The sequence below is a fragment of the Canis lupus genome, chromosome 18, assembly GCF_011100685.1.
Source record: "Canis lupus familiaris isolate Mischka breed German Shepherd chromosome 18, alternate assembly UU_Cfam_GSD_1.0, whole genome shotgun sequence".
Classification (NCBI taxonomy): domain Eukaryota; kingdom Metazoa; phylum Chordata; class Mammalia; order Carnivora; family Canidae; genus Canis; species Canis lupus.
In genome coordinates, this window is record NC_049239.1 from 17,298,925 (window position 1) to 17,320,817 (window position 21,893).

The 21,893-nt window shown below is 41.4% G+C and overlaps 1 protein-coding gene across 9 annotated transcripts in view; it reads left to right on the top strand.

Annotated features, from left to right (window-relative positions):
• The first annotated feature begins 39 nt into the window (after positions 1-39).
• FBXL13 (F-box and leucine rich repeat protein 13) overlaps positions 40-21,893 on the top strand; it is a 204,400-nt gene continuing 182,546 nt past the window's right edge. For 6 of the 9 annotated variants that reach the window (XM_038562790.1, XM_038562794.1, XM_038562792.1 and 3 more), the window contains exons 1-3: positions 249-376; positions 14,850-14,953; positions 15,428-15,518. In XM_038562790.1, the coding sequence (XP_038418718.1) occupies positions 302-376; positions 14,850-14,953; positions 15,428-15,518 (270 nt within the window). In that variant the 5' untranslated portion in view covers positions 249-301. Of the gene's footprint in view, positions 103-248; positions 377-14,849; positions 14,954-15,427; positions 15,519-21,893 lie in introns of those variants that run through there. The other 3 variants (XM_038562793.1, XM_038562791.1, XM_038562797.1) reach the window with 3 other exon arrangements.

The window sequence follows — 21,893 nt, forward strand, 5'->3', positions numbered from 1 at the left end:
GGGCCGGAGCGAGGGGGCGGAGCTAGGGCGGAGCTCCGCGAGGAGGCGCAGGGACCGCGCGCACCGAGGGGACTCACTGGGGGACGCGGTCCCCGTCCAGAGGTGGGCTTCCCCTCGCTCCCGCCCGGGCTCGGGCCCGCCTCCACGCCCGGCGGCTCTCCTCGGCTCCCGGCGGCTCCCGGCGGCTCGCGGCGGCGGGGGCGGGGGGCTCCGGGGCCGCGCCCGCCCCGCCCCGCGGTTGCCAGGGCAACGCCGGGACGCGCTAGCGGGCGCGGGGCGCGGAGTCTGGGGGGCCCCGGTCATGGCCTCGCTGCGCACCGCCGACTCCCGGCTGAGGAGCTACTTCAAGGAGAATTACATTCCTCAGGTGTGCGAGGTACTGGAGCCCGCGGCGGCGGCGGCGTTAGAGCAGCGGAGCCCGAAGACGTCCGGGAGGAGGGGCGGGGGTTGGGCCCGGCCGGGAGCCGGGGGCGGAGAGGGCAGGCGGCGCGGCGCCCGGGGCGGACCGGCTCGGAGGCCAGAGCACGGGGCGCGGGGCCCGGGACAGGAACCGCGAGCCCCGCACTTAAGGTCTGGGCAAGAGGCCCGGGGCCGCAGGAGGATGCGCAAGTGGTCGGGAGAGCGAGCGGGCAGCGGCGGGCCCCGGGGGAGGCGGAGCCTGGGGGCGCCAGGCGGCAGGCCCCGACCCCACAGCCCGACCCTGCCTGACCAGGGGCCCCTCCCCCCGTCGTTACAGCAGGAAGGACTGGAGAGGCCCGGCGGGTTTTGTAGGTTTGGGGATTAGGAAAGCAAGACCCGGTGACTGCCATTTTCTCGACAAAGATTTGGTGAGACGTATGCTAAGCCGTGCGTGTTTGCGCGGGTTTGGAGGCTGCAGAAGGGGTCTGAGCAGAGACACGTGTGTGGAGACTGAGGGGGAGAGAAGTCTGGGGAAAGAGACGAGGAGAGCCCGGCAGCCCTGAGAGCCCAGCTTGCGAAAGTGACTGCTGTGCACTTGGGAGGGCAGTTCGGTGCAGCCTTTTTGAATGGTTAATTTAAATTTATTAAATGTTGACTACATATAGCCTTTGACCAAACATTTCACTTCTAGGGATCCACTGGAGAGATAGGCTTTCACGTGTATCCAGAAAGCTGTCCGAGGATATTCATTATGGTGAAAATAGTAAATAACTTCTATATGAATAAGGGAATGAGATAGTATATAAAGTATGTGTATACCTTTTGAGAAGAAAAGCTCTCCAAGACATAGTTTAAAAGAAGAAGAAAAATGCAAGTTGCCCCAGAAGTGTCTCCTACAATGTAGCTACTGTGATTTCCTTTTTTTTCTTATTTTAAAGATTTTATTTATTTATTCACGAGAGACTCAGAGAGAGGCAGAGGGAGAAGCAGGCTCCATGCAGGGAGCCGGATGTGGGACTCGATCCTGGGACTCTAGGATCACGCCCTGGGCGGAAGGCAGGCACTAAACCGCTGAGCCACCCAGGGATCCCTACTGTGATTTCCTATGTCTGTGTGTAGCGACGTTTAAGACAATAATAATGCATGCATAGAACATATGCAAAACTATTAATAGCAAATGTTTGGGGGGAATGCTTTTAGGAGAGAACCCTAATTTTCTTTGCTGTGTATACTTGTGTATTGTTTTACTTTTTTTCTGCTGAGTCTCATTCATGTTTTACTTCTACACGATTATATTTCAAAATATGTAGAGAGCATGGCACTCATCTTCCCCAGGGTGTAGTTTTTCTTTCTTTTCTTCTTCTTTTTTTTTTTTTTTTAAGATTTTATTTATTTATTCATGACAGACACACACACACACACAGAGGCAGAGACACAGGCAGAGGGAGAAGCAGGCTCCATGCAGGGAGCCCAACGTGGGACTCAATCCCAGGTCTCCAGGATCATACCTCAGGCTGAAGGTGGCACTAAACCGCTGGGCCATCAGAGCTGCCCTGGTTTTCCTTAAGTAGCAGTCAGTAAACCCAATAGAGGTACAGAAATAAGATTGACTTCATCCAGGAGAGGTGTTGGCCAGGCATATAGTGTGGAGGGGCAGCGGGGAAGGAGCTAAGCTTTTTAGGGTACCTGAGTGATGGGCCAAGGGACTGGGTATGAGGTGAGAATGGGACCGGATATGATACATGGGTAGAAAGTGGAGGTTCCTAAGGAGTAAAGAGGATTAGCAGGAGTAACTGAGTGTGGGAGCTGGAAAAATAGGAGGGTAGGGGTCCGAAAGTGGAATATTTGGGTTTAAGATTTAGATCACTCAGAATAGCTGCGATGACCCTGTCTTGGTTGGCTGTGAGATACATAGCAGAAAGTGGGCTCGAGCTGAGGGTCCGGGAGCATCAGAGAAGTGATAGCCTTTCCTCACCTTGCTCTCCACTTCCCATAAGCTGGTAGAGGCATCCCTGGTTCCTCCTTTGGGTGAGAGCACCCTAGCCCACCAGCCTACCACATTGCTTTGCTCCCAGAGAAGGGGAGCCCTCAGAAGTGCCCTTCACTGAAGGCGATATTCTCATGAGCCCTTCCGTCACTTCTGACCACGTTACCAGCGGGGCAAGAGAGCAGGCTTCTGGGAGCCCCGCTCCCTCCTTAGCCTGGTTACCCACTTCCCCTAAAGGACTATCAGGATGAACCCGTTGAGCCTCATATCCCTACACAGCTACTCATCTGACCCGATTCAACAGGACTAGCAATCCTCTAAAACCCATCTTCGGCAAGCTTTGGAATACATACATTTTTTTTTTTTTTTTTTTAAATCAGGACTTCCCTGCATATTTAACCTCGTCTGAATTTCGCCCGCCTATCCTGAATAAAACCTGGATGTCATTTCCCTGCAAACCCCTGCATAGAGGCTGATTTAAAGAAAACAAACAAACCACAAAACACAACCCTGCTTGACTTATTGGGTTACTGATTCTATTGATTGATATTTTCCATCAGTTTTAGAAAATTTTTGATCATTTTCAAATAATGCTTCTACCCAATTCTCCTTTCTCTTTCTGGGACTGCAATCGTAATTATGTTAGTTTTTCCCCACCCCCTGCTCTGTTTTTTCCTTATTTTTCTCTTTGTGCTCAAGTTTGGATATTTTTCATGATTGTCTTCAAATTTATTGATTCTGTTTTATGCTGTGTCCAGGATATTGTTAATAAGTATATCAAATGAATTCTTAATTTCAAACAGTATATTTTTCAGTTTTAGAATATCAGCCGATTCTATTTTACACATTCTGATTAAAATTTTGCCTGTTTTCAGCTATTTTGTCTATCATTTCCTGTTTTCTTTAATATGTTGTCATTTTAAAATCATTGTTAACATGATCAGCTTTGAAGACTCCCAGAATGGGATAATTGTTGAAACTGGGTATGTGCACATAGGGGTTCATTATACTCCTTTACTTTCTGTATGTTTGAAGTTTTCCATAATAAAAAGTTAAAGGATAGTAATGGCTGGCTGTGTTTTCTCATACCGTACGTAGTTAGGGTCTGGCTGGAATGACAGGTGTGATTGGCTGGTCAGTCATTTTCTGTTTGCTCGCTGTATTAGTTACCCATTGCTATGTCATACAACTGGAAAACTTAGTGGCTTAAAACAACAAGAATCATTTTGTTTGTTTAAAAATCTGAATTCTGAAAGGTTTTTCAGGGAGAGCTTGTGTCTGCTTCATGTGGTACCACCTGGAGTGGATAAACAGGGCTTAAAGATCCGCTTTAAAGATGGTGTAAACCGGGATCCCTGGGTGGCGCAGCGGTTTGGCGCCTGCCTTTGGCCCAGGGCGTGATCCCGGAGACCCGGGATCGAATCCCACATCGGGCTCCCGGTGCATGGAGCCTGCTTCTCCCTCTGCCTGTGTCTCTGCCTCCCTCTCTCTCTCTCTGTAACTATCATAAATAAATAAAAATTAAAAAAAAAAAAGATGGTGTAAACCTCATTGGTTTAAACAACCAGTGTATTCAGTTTCTCGGACCACAGTGTTTGTGACCATGGTGGGTGGTGGTAGTCATGAGACAAGATGAGATGGGATGTAAGCCAATTTACATCAGGTTGCTGCTTGGAATGCTGGGGCAGAGATACACCATCCCTGGATGTTCCTAGAGAAGCATGTAGCCCTGGGAGCCATTGGTGTTTATCCTGTGTCCACAAGGAAAAATGGTTTTGTGGGCTCCTAAGGGTTTGTACACCCGTCTTAAATACCATTGGATTGTATGTTCAATTCAAGTTCGTCAGGTAACTTCTATTTTTTTGAACAACAAATTAAGGTCTTGACTCCCGCCAGCCTTTTTTTCTTGGGGGCGGCAGGAGTGGTAAGCTAAGGAGGAGGGTACATTGGGCCACTCCATCAGTAAATATTTGCTGGGTATCTACCGTGTGCTAGTAGAAAATGCCCCAATGGCTTTGGCCACTTGCAGCTGTGAATCTGAGGTTGTCTCTAGCCCAAATTTTTCTCCTTCATTCTCTGTGCATTTATCTATTTGGGTGTCCTGCGAAACATTAAAGAAGCAAAAATATAGGTGACGTTGATTTTAATAATATGTTTTATAAAACCAGTCTGTCCAGAATATAGTCATTTCAACAGGGACTCAATATAAAATCACATTAAGCTTTCAAAACCGGGCATGTATTTTACACTTACAGCCCATCTCAATTTGGACTAGCCACGTCTGAAGTGCTCAATAGCCACGTGTAATTAGTAGCTCCTATATTGGACAGTGCGGGTCTAGAACATATTAACGTATTTAATAAGCCAAGGAAAATTACCCTTGACCCAGAAATGATCACTGTCTCCAAGAAGGTTGTTCTTTTCTTTTCTTAAAAAGGAAATTTTATTTATTCATGCATGAGAGACATAGAGAGGCAGAGACACAGGCAGAGAGAGAAGCAGGCTCCACGCAGGGAGCCCAACATGGGACTCAATCCCAGGCCTCCAGGATCCCACCCCAGGCTGAAGGTGGCAGTGGTGCTAAACCACTGAGCCACCGGGGCTGCCCAAGGTTGTTCTTTTCAAGGGCAACCAAGCTTCTGGAACTTCAGAAAAAGCCTGAGTGTCACAGTGAGGGTGGAGAGACTGTCAGACGGCCAGTCATCTTGGTTACCTCCTTCCCAGCGATCAGCGGGGTCACACATGGAACAGCTCTTCTCACATGCACCAAAGGATCTATTTTTGATAGATCCTGGTGTCTGTTTTTGGTGATCTATTTGGTGATCCTGGTGTCTCTTTTTGAATCTAAAAAATAGATTTTATTGTGAAAATGTAAAAGTAATAAGAGCATTCTATCAACTGAATGTTATGTCTCCCCAAATTCATATCTCGAAGCCTAATCTCCCATGTGATGGTATCTGGAGATGGGCCTTTGGGAGGTGATTGATTAAATCATGAGGTGGAGCCTTCATGAATGGCATTAGTACCCTTATAATGGAGGCCTGAGAGACATCCCTCTCCCGTCTATCATGTGAGGACCCTGTGAAAAGACAGCCGTCTGTGAACCAGGAAGCAGCTCTCACCACGCACAGAATCTTCCTGTACTTTGATCCTGAACTTCCCAGCTTCTAGAAATAAATTTCTGTTGTTTATAAGCCACCCAATCGACAATGTTCTGTTATAGCAGCCCGAATAGACTGTTGATGTGGTTTGTTGTTTCAAACCACAAAGCCCTTCTTGTGAAGTGACGAGCACTGGGTGTTATATACAATTGATGAATCACTGAACTCTACCTCTGAAACTAATAATACAGTATGTGAATTAATTGAATTTAAATTAAAAAAAAAACATCACCACAAGACCCTTTAAGCCCTTAGCTGAGGGGCACCTGGGTAGCTCAGTTGGTTACACATCTGACTCTTGATTTTAGCTCAGGTCATGATCTCAGGGTCAGGGGGTGGAGCAGGGTGCTCCTAGCTGGGTGTGGAGCCTGCTTAAGATTCTCTTTCTTCTTCTCCCCATGCCCCTCCTCCCACCCACTCCGTGGGAACTCTCTTTATCTCTCTCTCTCTCCATCTCACACAAAACATAAAACAAAACAAAAAACCCATAGGTGAGAAGGACTCTAGGGGAGACTTCCAGGGATATGAATGGAGATTCAAGTGGCCTTGCTTCTGTCTTTCTGAATTTCTCATTCTCCAGGGTTGTCTCTCTTTGGGTACGGTTTTATCTACCTCCCTTATCCTATCTAAATGAAGCCTGTCCCACTAAAGGACAAATAAAGTGTATGCAAAATCATAGACGGCTAGTGTCATAGCCTGCTTGGGCTACCATGACACAATACCATTCTATTAGGTGGCTTAAATCACAGAAATTTGTTGTCTCACAGTTCTAGAGGCTGAAAGTCTGAGGTCAGGGTGCTAGCATGGTTGGGTTCTGGTGATGGCACCCATCCTGGCTTGCAGAGGGCTGCCTTCTCACTGTGTCCTCACATGGCAGAGACAGAAAGCAAGCCATCTGGTGACTCTCTTTTTATAACAGTGCTAATTCCATCATGAGGACCCTAGTCTCACAACCTCATCTAACCCTATCTTCCAAAAGCCCCATCACCAATTATCATCACATTGAATACATGAATTTTGAAGCAACGCAATTAGTCCATAACAGCTAGGAGATGTAAGAAAACTTATTTAGTCCTACTGACAAAACAAAATGTAGATGAAATGAATTACTGTTTTCCATCCATCAAATCAACAAAAATTATAATTTTACATTCTCGGTGTCAGCAAGGTAAAATGGACACTCACATTGGTTGTTAATGAGTATAAATTCATAATGCCTTTTTAAAAGGCAGTTTTGAGATAACATATGAAGAGCTTCAAAACACACCTTCTGATTCTATATTCTTGCAATCTATCCTAAGAAAATGGTCAGATGAAGATACATACATGTCATCATTAGTAGTAAAAATTAATATTACATCATATAATTTTTTTAATTTTTAAAATTTTTAAAAAATTTTTGAAAGATTTTATTTATTCATGAGACACACACACACACACACACACACACACACACACAGAGGCAGAGAGAGAAGCAGGCTCCGTGCAGGGAGCCTGATGTGGAACTCGATCCCGGGTATCCAGGATCACGCCCTGGGCTGAAGGCAGCGCTAAACCGCTGATCCACCCAGGCTGCCCTATAATTTTTAATAAGGGGAAAAAGTTAGAAACTAAATGGCCAACCATTTAGAAATGATTAAACATTTATAGTACTATTATTTTTGCAGTAGATTATCAATCAACCTCAATGCATGAGTTTTTAAAAAAGATTATATTTATTAGAGACAGAACACAAGCGGGGGTGCGGGGAGGGGCAGAGGGAGAGGGAGAAGCAGACTTCCCCCTGAGCAGGGAGCCTGACTCCAGGTTTGATCCCAGGACCCTGAGATCCTGACCTGAGCCAAGGGCAGATGCTTAACTGACTAAGCCCCCCAGGCCCCCCAGTGCATGATGTTTTAAAGAATTTTGAGCAGAAATGGAAAAATATTCACAACATGATTAGCCAAGAAAAAAAAAAGGCTATACCAAAAAAAAAAAAAGATATACAATAACAATACATAATCCTAATTGTAATTTATAAAATTATAATTTTAAAACTTAAAAGTATATGCATTGAGGAAAGACTGAAATTAAAATTTTTATTAGAGGTTATTTCAGGTTGGCAGGATGGTGGTTGATTTTTATTTTCTTCTATTTCCTCTGAATTTTCCAAATTGCATAGACCATATACTGTTTTTATAATCAGAAAAAGAAGTTTTCCTATATTAAAAGAAAATACTGAAATGCTGGCCTCAATGTGGGAAAAAATGCTCCCTCTTTTACTTTCTCCATACTATCACCAAATAAACTAGAAAGTAATAAAGAGGGTGGTTCAGTGGTTTAGTGCCACCTTCAGCTCGGGGTGTGATCCTGGAGACTTGGGATCAAGTCTCATGTTGGGCTTCCTGCGTGGAGCCTGCTTCTCCCTCTGCCTGTGTCTCTGCCTCTCTCTCTCTATCATGAATAAATAAATAAAATCTTAAAAAAAAAAAAAGTAATAAAGCACAGGGAGTGTACAAGTACTTCTTATTGGGAAGCTCTTCTTTCTCGTCCCAGATCCAGCTGGCCGGCCTGTCGCAGGCCTTGTCGCAGGCCTTGTCTGGTCTCCCTGAGATGAGAGCTCTGTTGCCTCTGGCCACTAACCGAGCTCTCCTGGACACCCCGCTTCCTAGGTGGGCCACTCTATCCCACCTAGCACCTTCATCAAACCCTCTCACTCTGGCTCAGTTTCTAGGTTGGTCTGTGTGTGCCTGGGTGCATACAGGTAGATTTCCAAAGGTTTTCTTTTTTGTTTTGTATGAGCAGAAGCCCAGGGTTCTAATGACTCCCATGAGGCTTGCTGTGTGGCTGGAGAAAGGGCTTTGGAAGGAAGAGAGGTCTGCTGCTTCCCTTGACACCCATCGTGCAACATCCCAAAGAATAGCTCCGCTTTTATGTGGATATATTTTCGGATTCCCATGAGCTTGGTTTTATTTTTTTTAAGATTTTTTTTTCTGTTTAAAAAAAATGATTTTGAAATCACTGTGATTAATAGTGATTAGGAAATAATCTCTTTCTTCATGGTTCATATCCTCATGTTGCAGCAAGCTGGTCTACTTCCCTCAGGGAACACTAGCGTATAATATGCCTTCCACGCAATCTACATGTATTGTTTGTACAAGAGATATAAACATCAAGATATAGAATGGCTGGGTTTTGTCTGTTTTTTTAGACCTTGGCAGCAAGCATTTTTTAAACTTTGATTTTAGGTTTAAAATAAATGAAGTCATTGATCAAATACTTGGAAATATGGGCAATAAAAGATTTACTCCTTATGTACTATTTTAAATTCAGGAAACATATTTTAGAAATTCAAAGTTTAAAAAAAAATGTTTGCATGGGGACACAGAGCCTCACCTAGATAGAACTGTGAGAAAACTGAGCATTGTCTTCTGATTCTTCACTCACTGAGACAGTTCTAAGAACTCTGAAATGCTCATCCCACCACTGTTGAAATCTCCCTCCTTGGATAGATTCCTTGCAAGAGACATTTGTATTTTAAAAGATATTAAGATAGGAGCAATACACAATGAAGCCCTTTTGGTAGAATTTGGTAGAATTTCACAAACACATTGTCAATAATATTTAAAAACCGGTTTCTCTCAATTTTCTGCTAGTCAGTAGTGAGCATACTGTCTACAGACAAGGTTTACCCCTTGGGGATCAGAGATGGGTGAGGTACTATGGGGTACAGTGTCTACCAAATTATTAAACATCTATATATAGTGATTGTCTCTGAGAGCAGAAAAGTGCTCTTCAAATGTTAGCTCGGATTTCGGTTTAACATTTCGTTTGCAAGACATTTCCAGCAGAGGGCGTATTTAAATAACAAATCATGATTTTTAAGTAAAGTTTTCTATTTTTAGAAATATATAACAATTTTTTACTTTATGATCTTTTTGCAGTTTTTGTGTCTCTTTTGTGATTGTTTCCAATTTGCATTTTTAAAATATTGCATTTATTTCTACATTATGCAGACTGTCCCTGGGTATTTTCTTTGAGGGACTAACAGCTGCAAATATTTGCCATTGATGCAAGAATCTGGAGTTATGGGAATATAGGGGCAAGAGACAGCCAGCCCTTGTTGGAGAAAAGGAAATGGATAGACTGACTCATTTTATGGGACCTTGGGGCTAGAAGGTTCTGGGTTTTCCCGAGGGTGCTTAGGTTTGCCGAGTTCCCTTAGCCCAGCCAGCCTGTTTGCAGATGCAGTTCCAGAGGCAAATTTGGGGAGCACATAAGTAACCAACAAGTATACGACTGTTCTTGCTCCACTAACAATTCACCTGCCCAGGGATTGGAGGTGGCCGTCTCCCCATCAGCCAGGCACCCAGCAGGCATCAGCAGCTACGGTCTTGCTGTCAACTCAGGGCCACTGCGTCTCCTTCTGTGTCCAGTCTGCCTTAAAACCCCTCAGGCTCTGGTTTTGAGTGCGTCTTCCTCTGCCTGGGGTTCCCCTGTGAATGGCTGAAGTCAGCTGACCCTTTTCAATAGTAATCAGTATCCTTTCAGTGATAGGGTTTCGCAAATAAAAATTCGGCACCTTCCATTTAAATGTCAAGAAGACACAGAAATCTTTTTGTTTAAAAATTTTTAATTTACTATAGAAAAAAATCAAGAGGTCCCCTCAAATGACGCAATAGCATGCCAACTCCATTTCTACCATAGATGGGGATGGCAAGCATTTGTGAGATGTCACTTGGGGCTTGTTTGGGCGGTGTGGAGGTGGGAAGTGGGGGTAGAAGGACTTTGAATAGAAACTTAAACCTGTGTGTAAGGAAAGAGGTTTCTGTAACTGTGTGATTCTTTTTTTTTTTTTTTAATGTTACTTATCTATTCATGAGAGAGACAGAGAGAGAGGGAGAGACAGAGGGAGAAGCAGGCTCCCTGTGGGGAGCCCGATGTGGGACTCAATCCCGGGACTCCAGGATCACGCCCTGGGCTGAAGGCAGGTACTTAACATTGCATTTTAAAAGCAATCTCATCTAAGAAAGAAGTCAAACAAGGTGAAAACTATATGTTAATTACTCTACCACTTATTTAAAAGAAGAATGTGTTTCTGGGTTTGCATATAATAAAATATTTCCAGGGACGCCTGGGTGGCTCAGTAGTTGAGTGTCTGCCTTTGTCTCAGGACGTGATCCTGGGGCCCCAGGATGGAGACCCACATCGAGCTCCCTGCATGGAGCCTGCTTCTCCCTCTACCTGTGTCTCTGTCTCTGTCTCTCTTTCTCTGTGTCTTTCATGAATAAATAAATAAAATCTTAAAAAAATATGTATTTTCAGATAGATAATGTGAAAAAAAACCCTCAAATTCTGGGGGAAGATACACATGCAGACAATTTTGCCTGACTGTATGCTATGGGCAAGGGAAGAGCTCTGAGTTTATACTTTAAAAACCTACTCACTCTGTAAATTACCTAGAGAAAGACCCTATCTGTAAACCTCTTGCCCATTTCTTGGCACCTGGAAGTTTCTCTCACTGCTGAGGGCCTCGCAAGCCTTTTGTAATCACTTTATCTCTGCACTCATAGAGCAATTAATTTTTGCGTTGCTACAGAGGCCCTTAATATATTTTACTATATTTATTGCATATCTGAAAAGCCAAATAAGACTTGTTCTTATGGTGCCTGGCTGGCTCATTCAGTGAAGCATGTGACTCTTGATCTTGGGGTCATGAATTCAAGCCCTGTGTTGGGTATAGAAATTACTTAGAAATAAAATCTTAAAAGGAAAAAAAAGACTTGCTCTCTTAAGTATTTTATATCTAACCATAGTTCTCATAGACAGTTACTATCTTACCGTTTATATTTAAACTATTGTTCTATCAAATTCTCTCTCCTAATCATTGCCCCCCAGATGCATTTGTCCTTATCTCTTCCATTAGGCTTGTTTTCTTTTTTGTTTTTTTTTGTTTTTAGATTTTATTTATTTATTCATGATAGTTACACAGAGAGAGACAGAGAGGCAGAGACACAGGCAGAGGGAGAAGCAGGCTCCATGCAGGGAGCCCGACCTGGGACTCGATCCCAGGTCTCCAGGATCGCGCCGGGCCAAAGGCAGGCGCCAAACCGCTGCGCCACCCAGGGAATCCCTTAGGCTTGGTTTAAAGTCAATCTCTCTGTCATCACACTGGCTTTGAGTGGTACAAGGGAATAGTTTTGAATTTCTTTCTCTTTGTTCAAGTCTTTTCCTCCAATGGAGGTGATAATTAGCAATAGAATAGTGAAAAATAATGATGGCTTGTTATCATTATTATCTATTGAGTACTTGTTTTATGCTACTCAAAATACTTTACAGACATTAGTTCATTTCATTCCTATGATATATGTACCTTTATTATCGCATGGATAGGTAAGGAAACAGGAAAAGGGAAGTAACTTGTTCCACACTAGAAGATTGCAAATCCAGGATATAAACCCAGTGGATTCCACCCACTGGCTCCTTGAAAGATGGGTAGTAGTAGAAAGGAGTAAAAACAATTGTCTTGGGGGCACCTGGGTGATGCATTCAGTTGAGCATCTAGCTCCTGGTTTCAGCTCAGGTGGGTGATCCCAGGGTCATGAGATCAAGCCCCACGTTGGGCTCCATGCTCAGTGCAGAGTCGCTTAAGACTCTCTCTCCCTCTTGCTCTTCCCTCCTCACCCCAAAATAAATAAATAAAATCTTAAAAAAAAAAAGAAACAAGGAACTATTGTCTTAGATAAACCCATGTTTGTCGTCAGACATCTTTCAGAATATTTGAGAAATATTGGGGTCTGAGTAAGACAGCAGAGCCAAAATAAAGTGGAGAATTGCAAAATTATTTTGTGAATTATTAGCTTGAGGGAGCCAATCTCAATTATTAAGTGATGGTCTTTTTTGTCCCTGATTGTGTAAGTTTTTAACCAGGAAACCTAATAGTAATAAAGCCCTAATTGATGTTTTTTGAGAGTCAAAGATTCATCTTGTGGGGATGTTTGCATATTTTGCTTCTGCTTATAAAGACCAAGCTACTGGTTTTATAATTTTTCTTTCCATTAGGGAGAAAACAAAGCTATTGATTCACTAATTACGTTTTCTTATTGGCACATAGCGATGTACTATACACATTAATCTAGAAAGCCTCAACCAATTTTATTTTGCCCAATGGGAAACTGAACAGTGAGATTTCTTATGCAGAAAGGGAACATTTGAACTATGCTATTCCACAAGCCTTTATTAGTGTTCCAGAGGCTTATCCTTTCGAATTGATTGGACTTTTCAGGAAAAGTAGTTTTCTACTCTGTTGGAACTTAGAAATGTAAAAAAATAAGTCATTTCTCATATTCATTAATCAGATCCCAGCTTTCTTTAAAAAAATGCTGAGCTCCCTTTGGGCACTAGTCCTCAGACTTTAGTGTATAGGAATCACCTGGGGAGCTCATCAAAATGCAGCTCCCTAGGCCCCATCTTCAGAGACCTGTTCACCTCCCAGGTGATTTTGATGCAGGTGTCTTCAGGATGCCAGAGTAGAAGGAAAGATTGGTGACAAGTGGGGAATAGAGGAACTCAGTATCCTGGGGACTCGGGCACTAAAGTACCAGAAAGCAGAAGGGCCTTTGGTCAGGGCTATTCAGGGAGCTGTCTGAAGTCTGGCCTCCAGGTCACAGAAGACTTCAGGCCTTAGGTAACAGAATACTGTTTACATCTATCTTGCAACTGTGGTGAGAATCCTGACCTCCTGCTCAGTTATAGTCTCTAGGTCTGGGGGAGACAGAAGTCAGTCTGCAGATGGCCGAAGGCTCACTGTGAACATCTGGGGTGGGAGGAAGTCATTGCTGGAGAAGGAGAGACATCTAGGTCTGATCACTTTACCATAGTCTGGAGGGCTGGGTTCTCAGCCCGTAGGCACACTAGAAAGGGGACATGAAACTAATTGCAAAGGGAGAAATATGTTGTGCAGGGTCCAATCAAGGGAAATTATCCTCTTTTTTTTTTTTTTTTTTTTTTTCCATTTGGAATAACACTATGAGAACTGCTGAGAGTCTAAGACAGGATCCCCAGGCCTGGATCTGCTGACACTTGGTCCATGGGGGTGGGAAGAAGTCTGTATGACTCAAGGGGTGGAATTATTTTATTCACAAGAGAGTGAGTAGAAAAACAGCCAGCAAGAATAGGCCCTCTGTAAAAGAAGGGCCTGTTCACTTCCACCCCCAGTCCAGCCCCCATACACCCTAGACCCTGCCAGCAGACAGTGAATCAAAAATGCAAGAGAAATGTCTAAGGATGATTCCAGGCGGTTTCTGTGGGAGGTGTGCTGTTAACCTGTTCTCTGTCTCGCACGAAGAAATATTAAATGATTCTGTAGGTCTCACCAATACTTTTTACAAGAAGTTTCTCCTTGTGGGAAAACTCATAGAAGAAAATAAGATAGCCGCAGCTTTCTGCATTCATAAATAAATGTGCTTTACACATCCAGATCCAACAAGTTAATTGTTTCCCATGTTTGTGAACTATGCTACAAGTTTTCTTTCTTTTAAGTTTTATTTATTTAAGTAATCTCTACACTCAACGTGAGGCTTGAACTCACAACTCCAAAATCAAGAGTTGCATGATCTTCCAACTAAGCCAGCCAGGAGCAACATGTGCTATAATTTTTCAAATATATGCTCTACAGCTGTTGTGAATGATAAAATACAAATACATGTTTAAAAAAATTTCTTGAACCCACAGTAGATTTTGAGGTGGATTTTCTCAATCACTTTTGTGGTGGGTCCAAAGAATTTTTTGACTTTAAAAGACAGTCTTAAACCTAAAAAGGGTAGAAACCACTCATCAAAAGTATCACAATTATGTCTTCAATTTGACTACAAAGTACTGCTCACATAATATAAAACACTGAGCAGCAGCTCCCTTGTGTCATTTACAATGGATTTTTCTTTAAATAGTAAAGGTAAACAACATTTCAGTTTGCCTATAACAAAATATTAACACTGGATAAAAAGAGGGGGTATCTAGAAGGTATGTCAACTTTAAAAAGTGTCACATTATTTGACTTTGTACTTGGCTTTTTGTTTTTATTTTAAAGATTTTATGTATTCATGAGAGACACAGAGGGAGAGAGGCAGAGACATAGGCAGAGCAAGAAGCAGTATGGGACTCAATCCCAGGACCCTGGGATCATGACCTGAGCCGAAGGTGGATGCTCAACCACTGAGCCACCCGGGTGCCCCTCGACTTTGTACTTGTCTGAGAGAAGTCTATCTGTTGTTTAGGAAGAACATGCAAATCCAGAAAGATTGAGTTTATTTCATTTTCCCTAGGCTCTGTTATGTGGTCTACTTATTACATGTCCTGAGGATCCGCTGAAGTATTTACAGAAAATGATCATTACTATCATGGAAAGTGGTCTTGAAAGTCTTCTTTGGTAAGTACTCTTTTGCTTTATGGTAGGGAGATATTTTATTTTCAAGGTAACGCACCCATTGTACAGTACCGAAAAAGGTCTTGTCAATGAATGTTTCCAGTCTCAAGATGGTTAAAGAATCCCTCCACAGGCTTTTAAGTCCCAAAGACTTCAAGAAGAACAATTTCCCCGCTGGTTTTTAACTTGAGAAATGTAGCCCTCTCTCATCAATAATGTGCTCATTTGGCAGATATTTCAAGTTGAGGATGAGGAAAGGGAGGCATACTGTCTTGGGGAGCACAAGCAAAATCTTGAGGGGGTATTTTGAAAAAGCCCTGTAGGTGATTTTGATATGCCTCTCCCAAGGGGGAGTTTCTGTTCCTACCCCTTCCTTACACTCCACCCATAGAATCATGGATTTCAATCGCTGATTTAATTATGGAACTAAGTACTATGAAATGAAATGTTTGGCCATGTTTTATGATTTCATTGAAGGGATATGTGCATCGATCCATCAATGAAGCCAAAAATTCGGAGGTTGTCTGAAACTTACATGGAACAACTTTTTGGACTGGATGATCAGCTGGTCAGTATTAATAATCAAACATTTTAAAATATACATCTCAAATTTTGATGGAAATTCTCAAATAGATACTTGATTTTATGAGATATACGGGGTCAAACTGTTTTGGAATGCGGGACACTCAGAAGCCCAAAGGAACATTCTTCTCTCTCTCATTCTCTTTCTCTCTCTCTCTCTCTCTCTCTCACACACACACACACACACACACACACGCACGTGTGTATGCACAGAGCCACATTCATAGCAACCTCCCCAAATTTCCAAGAGGCATTTACCAGGGATTTAATCTTCCTCTTCTGATAAAATCTTTCTATTATATTTTCCCCTTTCCTCTTTCTCCTTCTCCTCCTCTCTTGTATCTTTATAATGATAAAAACAGCATTATAGAAAGCATCAAAGGAGGATATGTTCTTTCCTTTCTAATCTACTTCCTTCTGTACTCTGTCCCTTCTCTGTTCTCTTTGCCATCCACCCCCGCCGCCCCCCCCCCGTGATTATGCTTATAAAGATATGGCCAGACATTAGTGAAATCTAACTTAAAAGCCAGACCCGATTGTTAATGAAAGCAGTGACCAGCTCCAACAGCTGGTTTTGATCCTGTAAGGAGGGCAAGGAAGTAATTCAGGACGTGGAGACTTTTAGAACAAAGACTGTATCTGAGAGAAGCTAAAATAGCAAAAAGCATGTGGGGAGAGAAATACCAACACAAATTACATGTGTGTGGAACCACGTGTGATACCTCTAGATCCCAGGCTGATGTCTTGGTCAGTGTAGGCAGGTCTCGGGAGTTACTGGTAAAGTTGGGCACTGAAACGTGCAATCAAAGCCTCGGTCAAGGTGGATGCTGGGAGCCAGGATCAACCTGAAGCTTCATTTGGAAGGCCCGGTGGAGGGTAACACTGAATCCTAATTGGTGGTCTGCAAGAGAGAGACAGGAATAGAGGGATAGGATATTTCTGCTAAGACTGGGATGATTCAGAGAACCAGGGCACTGGGAAGAACCCACATGTTGAATCTTAGTTGATCTGCATCATGGTGTGTGGGTGTCTTAATGCCTTAACTTTATCAGCCATAGAACTTTTTCTACTATCAAGCATAGATATCTGCAAACTGTGTTCTTGGAGATGTTAGGGGAGCCACCTCAGGAGCTGAGACCCAGGGGATGGGATTCTAGGTCTCTCATCCCCACCTCACACTCTAGAATCATTCCACTTTGACTATGTCATATGAAAAAAGTTTAAACATCTCTGATATCAGATATGAAAATTATTAAAAACCTGGGATAAGAGAGGTAGAGGGATAAACCTCACTGTCAATATTTTGAAAATGATTTTATAGAATATAACCAAATTATGTCCGATGTCCAGCTAGAAGCCTGTAGAAAATTTTTTAGAGAATTGCACAGAATTCTGAGACACCATAGCTACGTCAAGCCTGAAGTTTTATTAGAAATGGAATTTTCGGGATCCCTGGGTGGCGCAGCGGTTTGGCGCCTGCCTTTGGCCCAGGGCGCGATCCTGGAGACCTGGGATCGAGTCCCGCGTCAGGCTCCCGGTGCATGGAGCCTGCTTCTCCCTCTGCCTGTGTCTCTGCCTCTCTCTCACTCTCTCTGTGACTATCATAAATAAAAATTAAAAAAAAAATTAAAAAAAAAAAGAAATGGAATTTTCAGAGATATTTCATGATGTTTAAAGTGCAAAGGAAAAACTACGGGAAGCTCATCCAGACTTAGAAAGGAGTTTGATAACTCACCAAGGTATAGAAAAGATGCCCGCTTCATATTATAAGGTAGGAAAAACACACTAGATGTGACTTCATGAAAGGTAACTCTCTAGGTGCCTAGGATTGCTTAGTTAGAGGGCTCAGCCAAGGCTGAATATATATTAATTTATTTCTCCTTCACCCTCAGAGGAAAATGAAAAAAAATTTTTTTACAAAGAATAAGGCACTTCAATCCTTAAAGTTTCCAATTATTTTCAATTAGAGTATACTAAATAAATAACAGCTTTGCTTCCCCCCCACCATTTTTCTTTTTCATATAGTTTCTTATATAGCTACAATTGCTGGTAAGAGATCACAAACAATTGTGATTTTTCCCATTATTAAGATTGTTTTGTATGGTTTCAGCTTGCAGTCATTTTTACAGTTTGTCATGACACTGGCCTGCAAAGACTGCTTGTATATGCCTATTTATAACTATGTATTTGTTTCTGTTTGTGAAAACAGAGAAGATTGAATATAGGAAACTGTGAGTAAGCCACATAGTTACAGAAAAGTAGGCACTGCTCTCATAATAGCAAATAGACATTTTAACTGTGTGTTCCAAGATCAAAGAATCCACCACTGTCAGGAGGAAACTAACTTCACAGACTTGATTCTCATTGCTTAGGAAATGAAATCTCCAGATGGGTACTGATTGCAAGAAGAAAAGGCATTTTAAAAATCTTTTTATCTTAGAAAAATTTAAACATAACATGCAAGTAGAACACCATAATGATCCCCCATCATCAGCTTAAACAATAATCAACATTTTGCCAATCTTGTTAATTATTCTCCCCTTGCATTTTTTTTTTCTGAAGTATTGGAAAGCAAACCCCAGGAATTATATTCTTTTACCAGTAAACACATCAATGTACATCTCTAACAAAAAATGACACTTTTAGAGAACATAGCATAGTGCCATTTTCTATGTAATGAAATTAGCAATAATTCCTGAGCATCAATCACATAGGGCTAATTATTTTTCAGGTATATATATATTCTATATTTAGTCCATATTTGAGTTTCCCAAATTGTCTCAAAAATGCCCTTTTTCCACATGGCTCTGTCAAATCGAAATCCATGCAGGGTCCACATTGCCCTTGGGTGTCTGATCTAATGCTACTTGTAACTCACCTACTATCTTATTTCCCATTCTACTTCTTTATTGAGAAAGACATCATTTATCTTGTAAAATGTCCCACATTCTCATTGTTTCTTCTGGCATCATTTTGTTTGCTCTGTTTCTTGTATTTCTTTCAAGTTTGTCGTTAGATCTACAAACTTGATATTCAGGGTTTTTTTCCTCTTTTTTTTTTTTTCCTCTTGGTGACAGGAATAACTGCAGAGGGGGTGTTATGTTTTTCCTAGTGCATCAGATGGGGGGGACACCCAGTAGTCTGCTCAACCTACTTTTTTTTTCCTCAACCCAGTTTTTATGAATCTTGATCCCTATAGACAGTAATGTCATTGCTTATTAATTTCATCTTATAATACACATGCAACATTTTTGGAATAACAGTACTATAGGACCACTAACAATAAAACCACTGAATGCAGGGGCACCTGGGTGGCTCAGTCAGTTAAGGTCTGCCTTCATCTCAGGTCATGATCCAAGGGTACTGGGATTGAGCCCTGCATGGACTCCTTGCTCAGTAGGGAGTCTGCTTCTCTCTCTTCTTCTGCCTCTCCCCCCCACTTGTACTTTCTCTTTCAAAATAAATAAAATCTTTAAGAACAAAAAAATCACTGAATACAGTTTAAGAGAGGTATGCAAGTCAAAAAAATTATACAATTCTCTTTGTCCTGAACATGTATATATCCTACCAAATATTTTCAGTCAGAATAATACTTTTTTTGTTACCCAAAGTAATTCTTTCTTTATGCCGATGGTCATCCTTTTTTCTCTTTGCTTTTGTATGTATAATATTACATGACAGCAGAAGCAAAGCAATAAAATGAGTGTTCAGAGAAGTATTGCTTCTATTTCTACCTTCCTTTCCTCCCTATCCCATCCCTTTTCTTAAATATCCAGTTTTAGTAGTTTTTAGTTTATCTCTTTAATTTTTCCATTGTTTCTTTTTTTAAAAAATTATTTATTTATTTATTCATGAGAGACACAGAGGCAGAGACATAGGCGGAGGGAGAAGCAGGCTCCCTGTGGGGAGCCTGATGCAGAACTTGATCTCAGGCCCCCAGGATCACAACCTGAGCCAAAGACAGGCGCTCAACCTCTGAGCCACCCAGATGTCCCATCCATTGTTTATCTTTGAAAAACATGAGCGAATACACTGTATTCTCTGCCCCTTCAACTTCTTACATTGAAGTAGTAGACTATGTGTAGCCTTCTGCTTCTTGCTTTTCTCACTTAATAGGTACTAGAGTGCTCCCTTTTAAAACAATGTTATTGTAGGGAGAGCTGTGTAACAAAACCATAAATTATAAATGAAAGGTATCCACTTAAAAGTCTTGCTGGTGTAACAAAGTTTAACTATGAAGAGGAGGGGCACTGCATGGCTCAGCAGTAGAGCATTGCCTTTGGCTCTGGTGGTGATCCTGGGGTCCTGGATTTGAGTCCCACATTGGGCTCCCTGCATGGAGCCTGCTCCTCCTTCTGCCTGTGTCTCTGCCTCTCTCTCTGTGTCTCTCATGAATAGATAAAATCTTAAAAAAAAAAAAAAAAAGAACTATGAAAAGGAAACTTAACCATATGACCCCAGTGGCTAGGGTTTAATCATTTGAGAGAGGCAGGCAGATCGATTTCCCCAAACAAGAATCCATTGGTCAATAACCATATTCTGTATCCTGGCTGATTTGCAAAAATATCCTTTTTCTTTTAAAATTTGCTAGATTACTCTTTTCTGAAAAGGAATCAAACTGAGTATTACAGTAACCTGGGAGGAATAGAAATAAGGTGAGAAATAATGAAGATATGAACTGGATTCATATTGTTTACATTATAAATTTTAGTGTAAAGTAAGTAGTAATAACTGATGATAGGGCATTTTTGTATGCTTGCCCACTACATATGGCATTTGAGTGTTCTAAACATTTTCGTAAATTTTAAATTTTAATTAAATAGTTTCAGGGAATTTACTTAAAATTTGTAATAAACATTTACATGTTTAAGGAAATTGATTTTTCAAAGTTGTTTTCATTTAAACATGTGTTCATTAAATAGAGCTGTAAAATAAAAATAGCAGTTAGTTTGTCTCTAGGCCCAAGACCCCCTTGGGCATTCAAGACTCTTTCAATAATTTGCAGAAGATAGAAAAAAATAAGAAAATCACTTATCATGAGAAATCCAACACTTTGTACCACATCTTGGTGCTATTATAGACACTGCTCACTTTTGCATTTTTTTTTTTTACTTTTGCATTAAAGACATTGTTTCTTTTTAGTACTTTTGTTATTACTTTTAACTTTTTTATTTATTTTTTTTTAAATTTATTTATTCATGAGAGGCAGAGACACAGGCAGAGAGAGAACCAGGCTCCATGCAGGGAGCCCGACGTGGGACTCAATCCTGGGACCCCAGGGATCACGACCTGAGCCAAAGGCAGATGCTCAACCACTGAGCTACCCAGGCAGCTGTATTACTTTTAATTTTTCGAGCCTTTGAAAAGTTTTAAAAATTAGAGTTGGGAAGGATTTGAGGTAATGTATTCAACACATATTTTTTAGGCCTGTCTCAGTCTGCTCAGGATGCTATAACAAAATACCACAGGCTGGGTGGCAGTTATAAACAACAGAAGTCTGTTTCTTAGAGTTCTGGAGGCTAGGAGGTCCAAGATCCAGGTGCTGGCAGATTTGTCTGGTGAGAGTCTGGTTCCTTGTTCATAAACTGCCATCTTCATGCTGTTATGTCAGATGGCAGGAGGGATGAGAGAACTCCCTGGAATCTCTCTTTTTTTTTTTTTTTTTTGGAATCTCTTTTATAAAGGCACTAATGCCATTCCCAAGGGTTCCACCCTAATGAGCTAATCATCTCCAAAAGTCCTCACCTCAAAATACTATTACACTGGAGATCAGGTTTCAACATCTGAATTTTAGGGCACATAAACATTTAATCTATAGCAAATCCCATACTATCTTGCTAGCATTATTCTAGAATGATGCTATGTGGGATATTAATGAAGTTTATGAATGAAGTAAAGACACAGTGCTTTAAAATATGATGAGAAAAAAATATGATGAGAGATGTTAAAATAATTTAATATATAATCTCAAAAAATATGTATATAATCTCTTGATTCAAGGATTAACCGAGCATAAAAAAGAACTGCCTCCCAGAAGAAAAATTGTGTTATAATATACTAAAAACCAAAAATGATAATATGAATGTAAGGATTTACATATTTTTTTTGTTTGGTTCTTACCAGATTCCTAACATTACACTAGGTACTTCATATATTATAGAAGTAAAACTTTTTTTTTCTATTGGAATTATTTAAATGCATCAATTTCCTCAGATGTAATAAATGGATAGCATTGAACAAAATTACATTATTAATGGGGACCAATTTACTCCCTATCACTACAATTAGTGTCATTGTTGACACTAATGAACCATAAATTCAGTATCTGTAAATTAATGAACAGATAATTTGTAATCTGTTA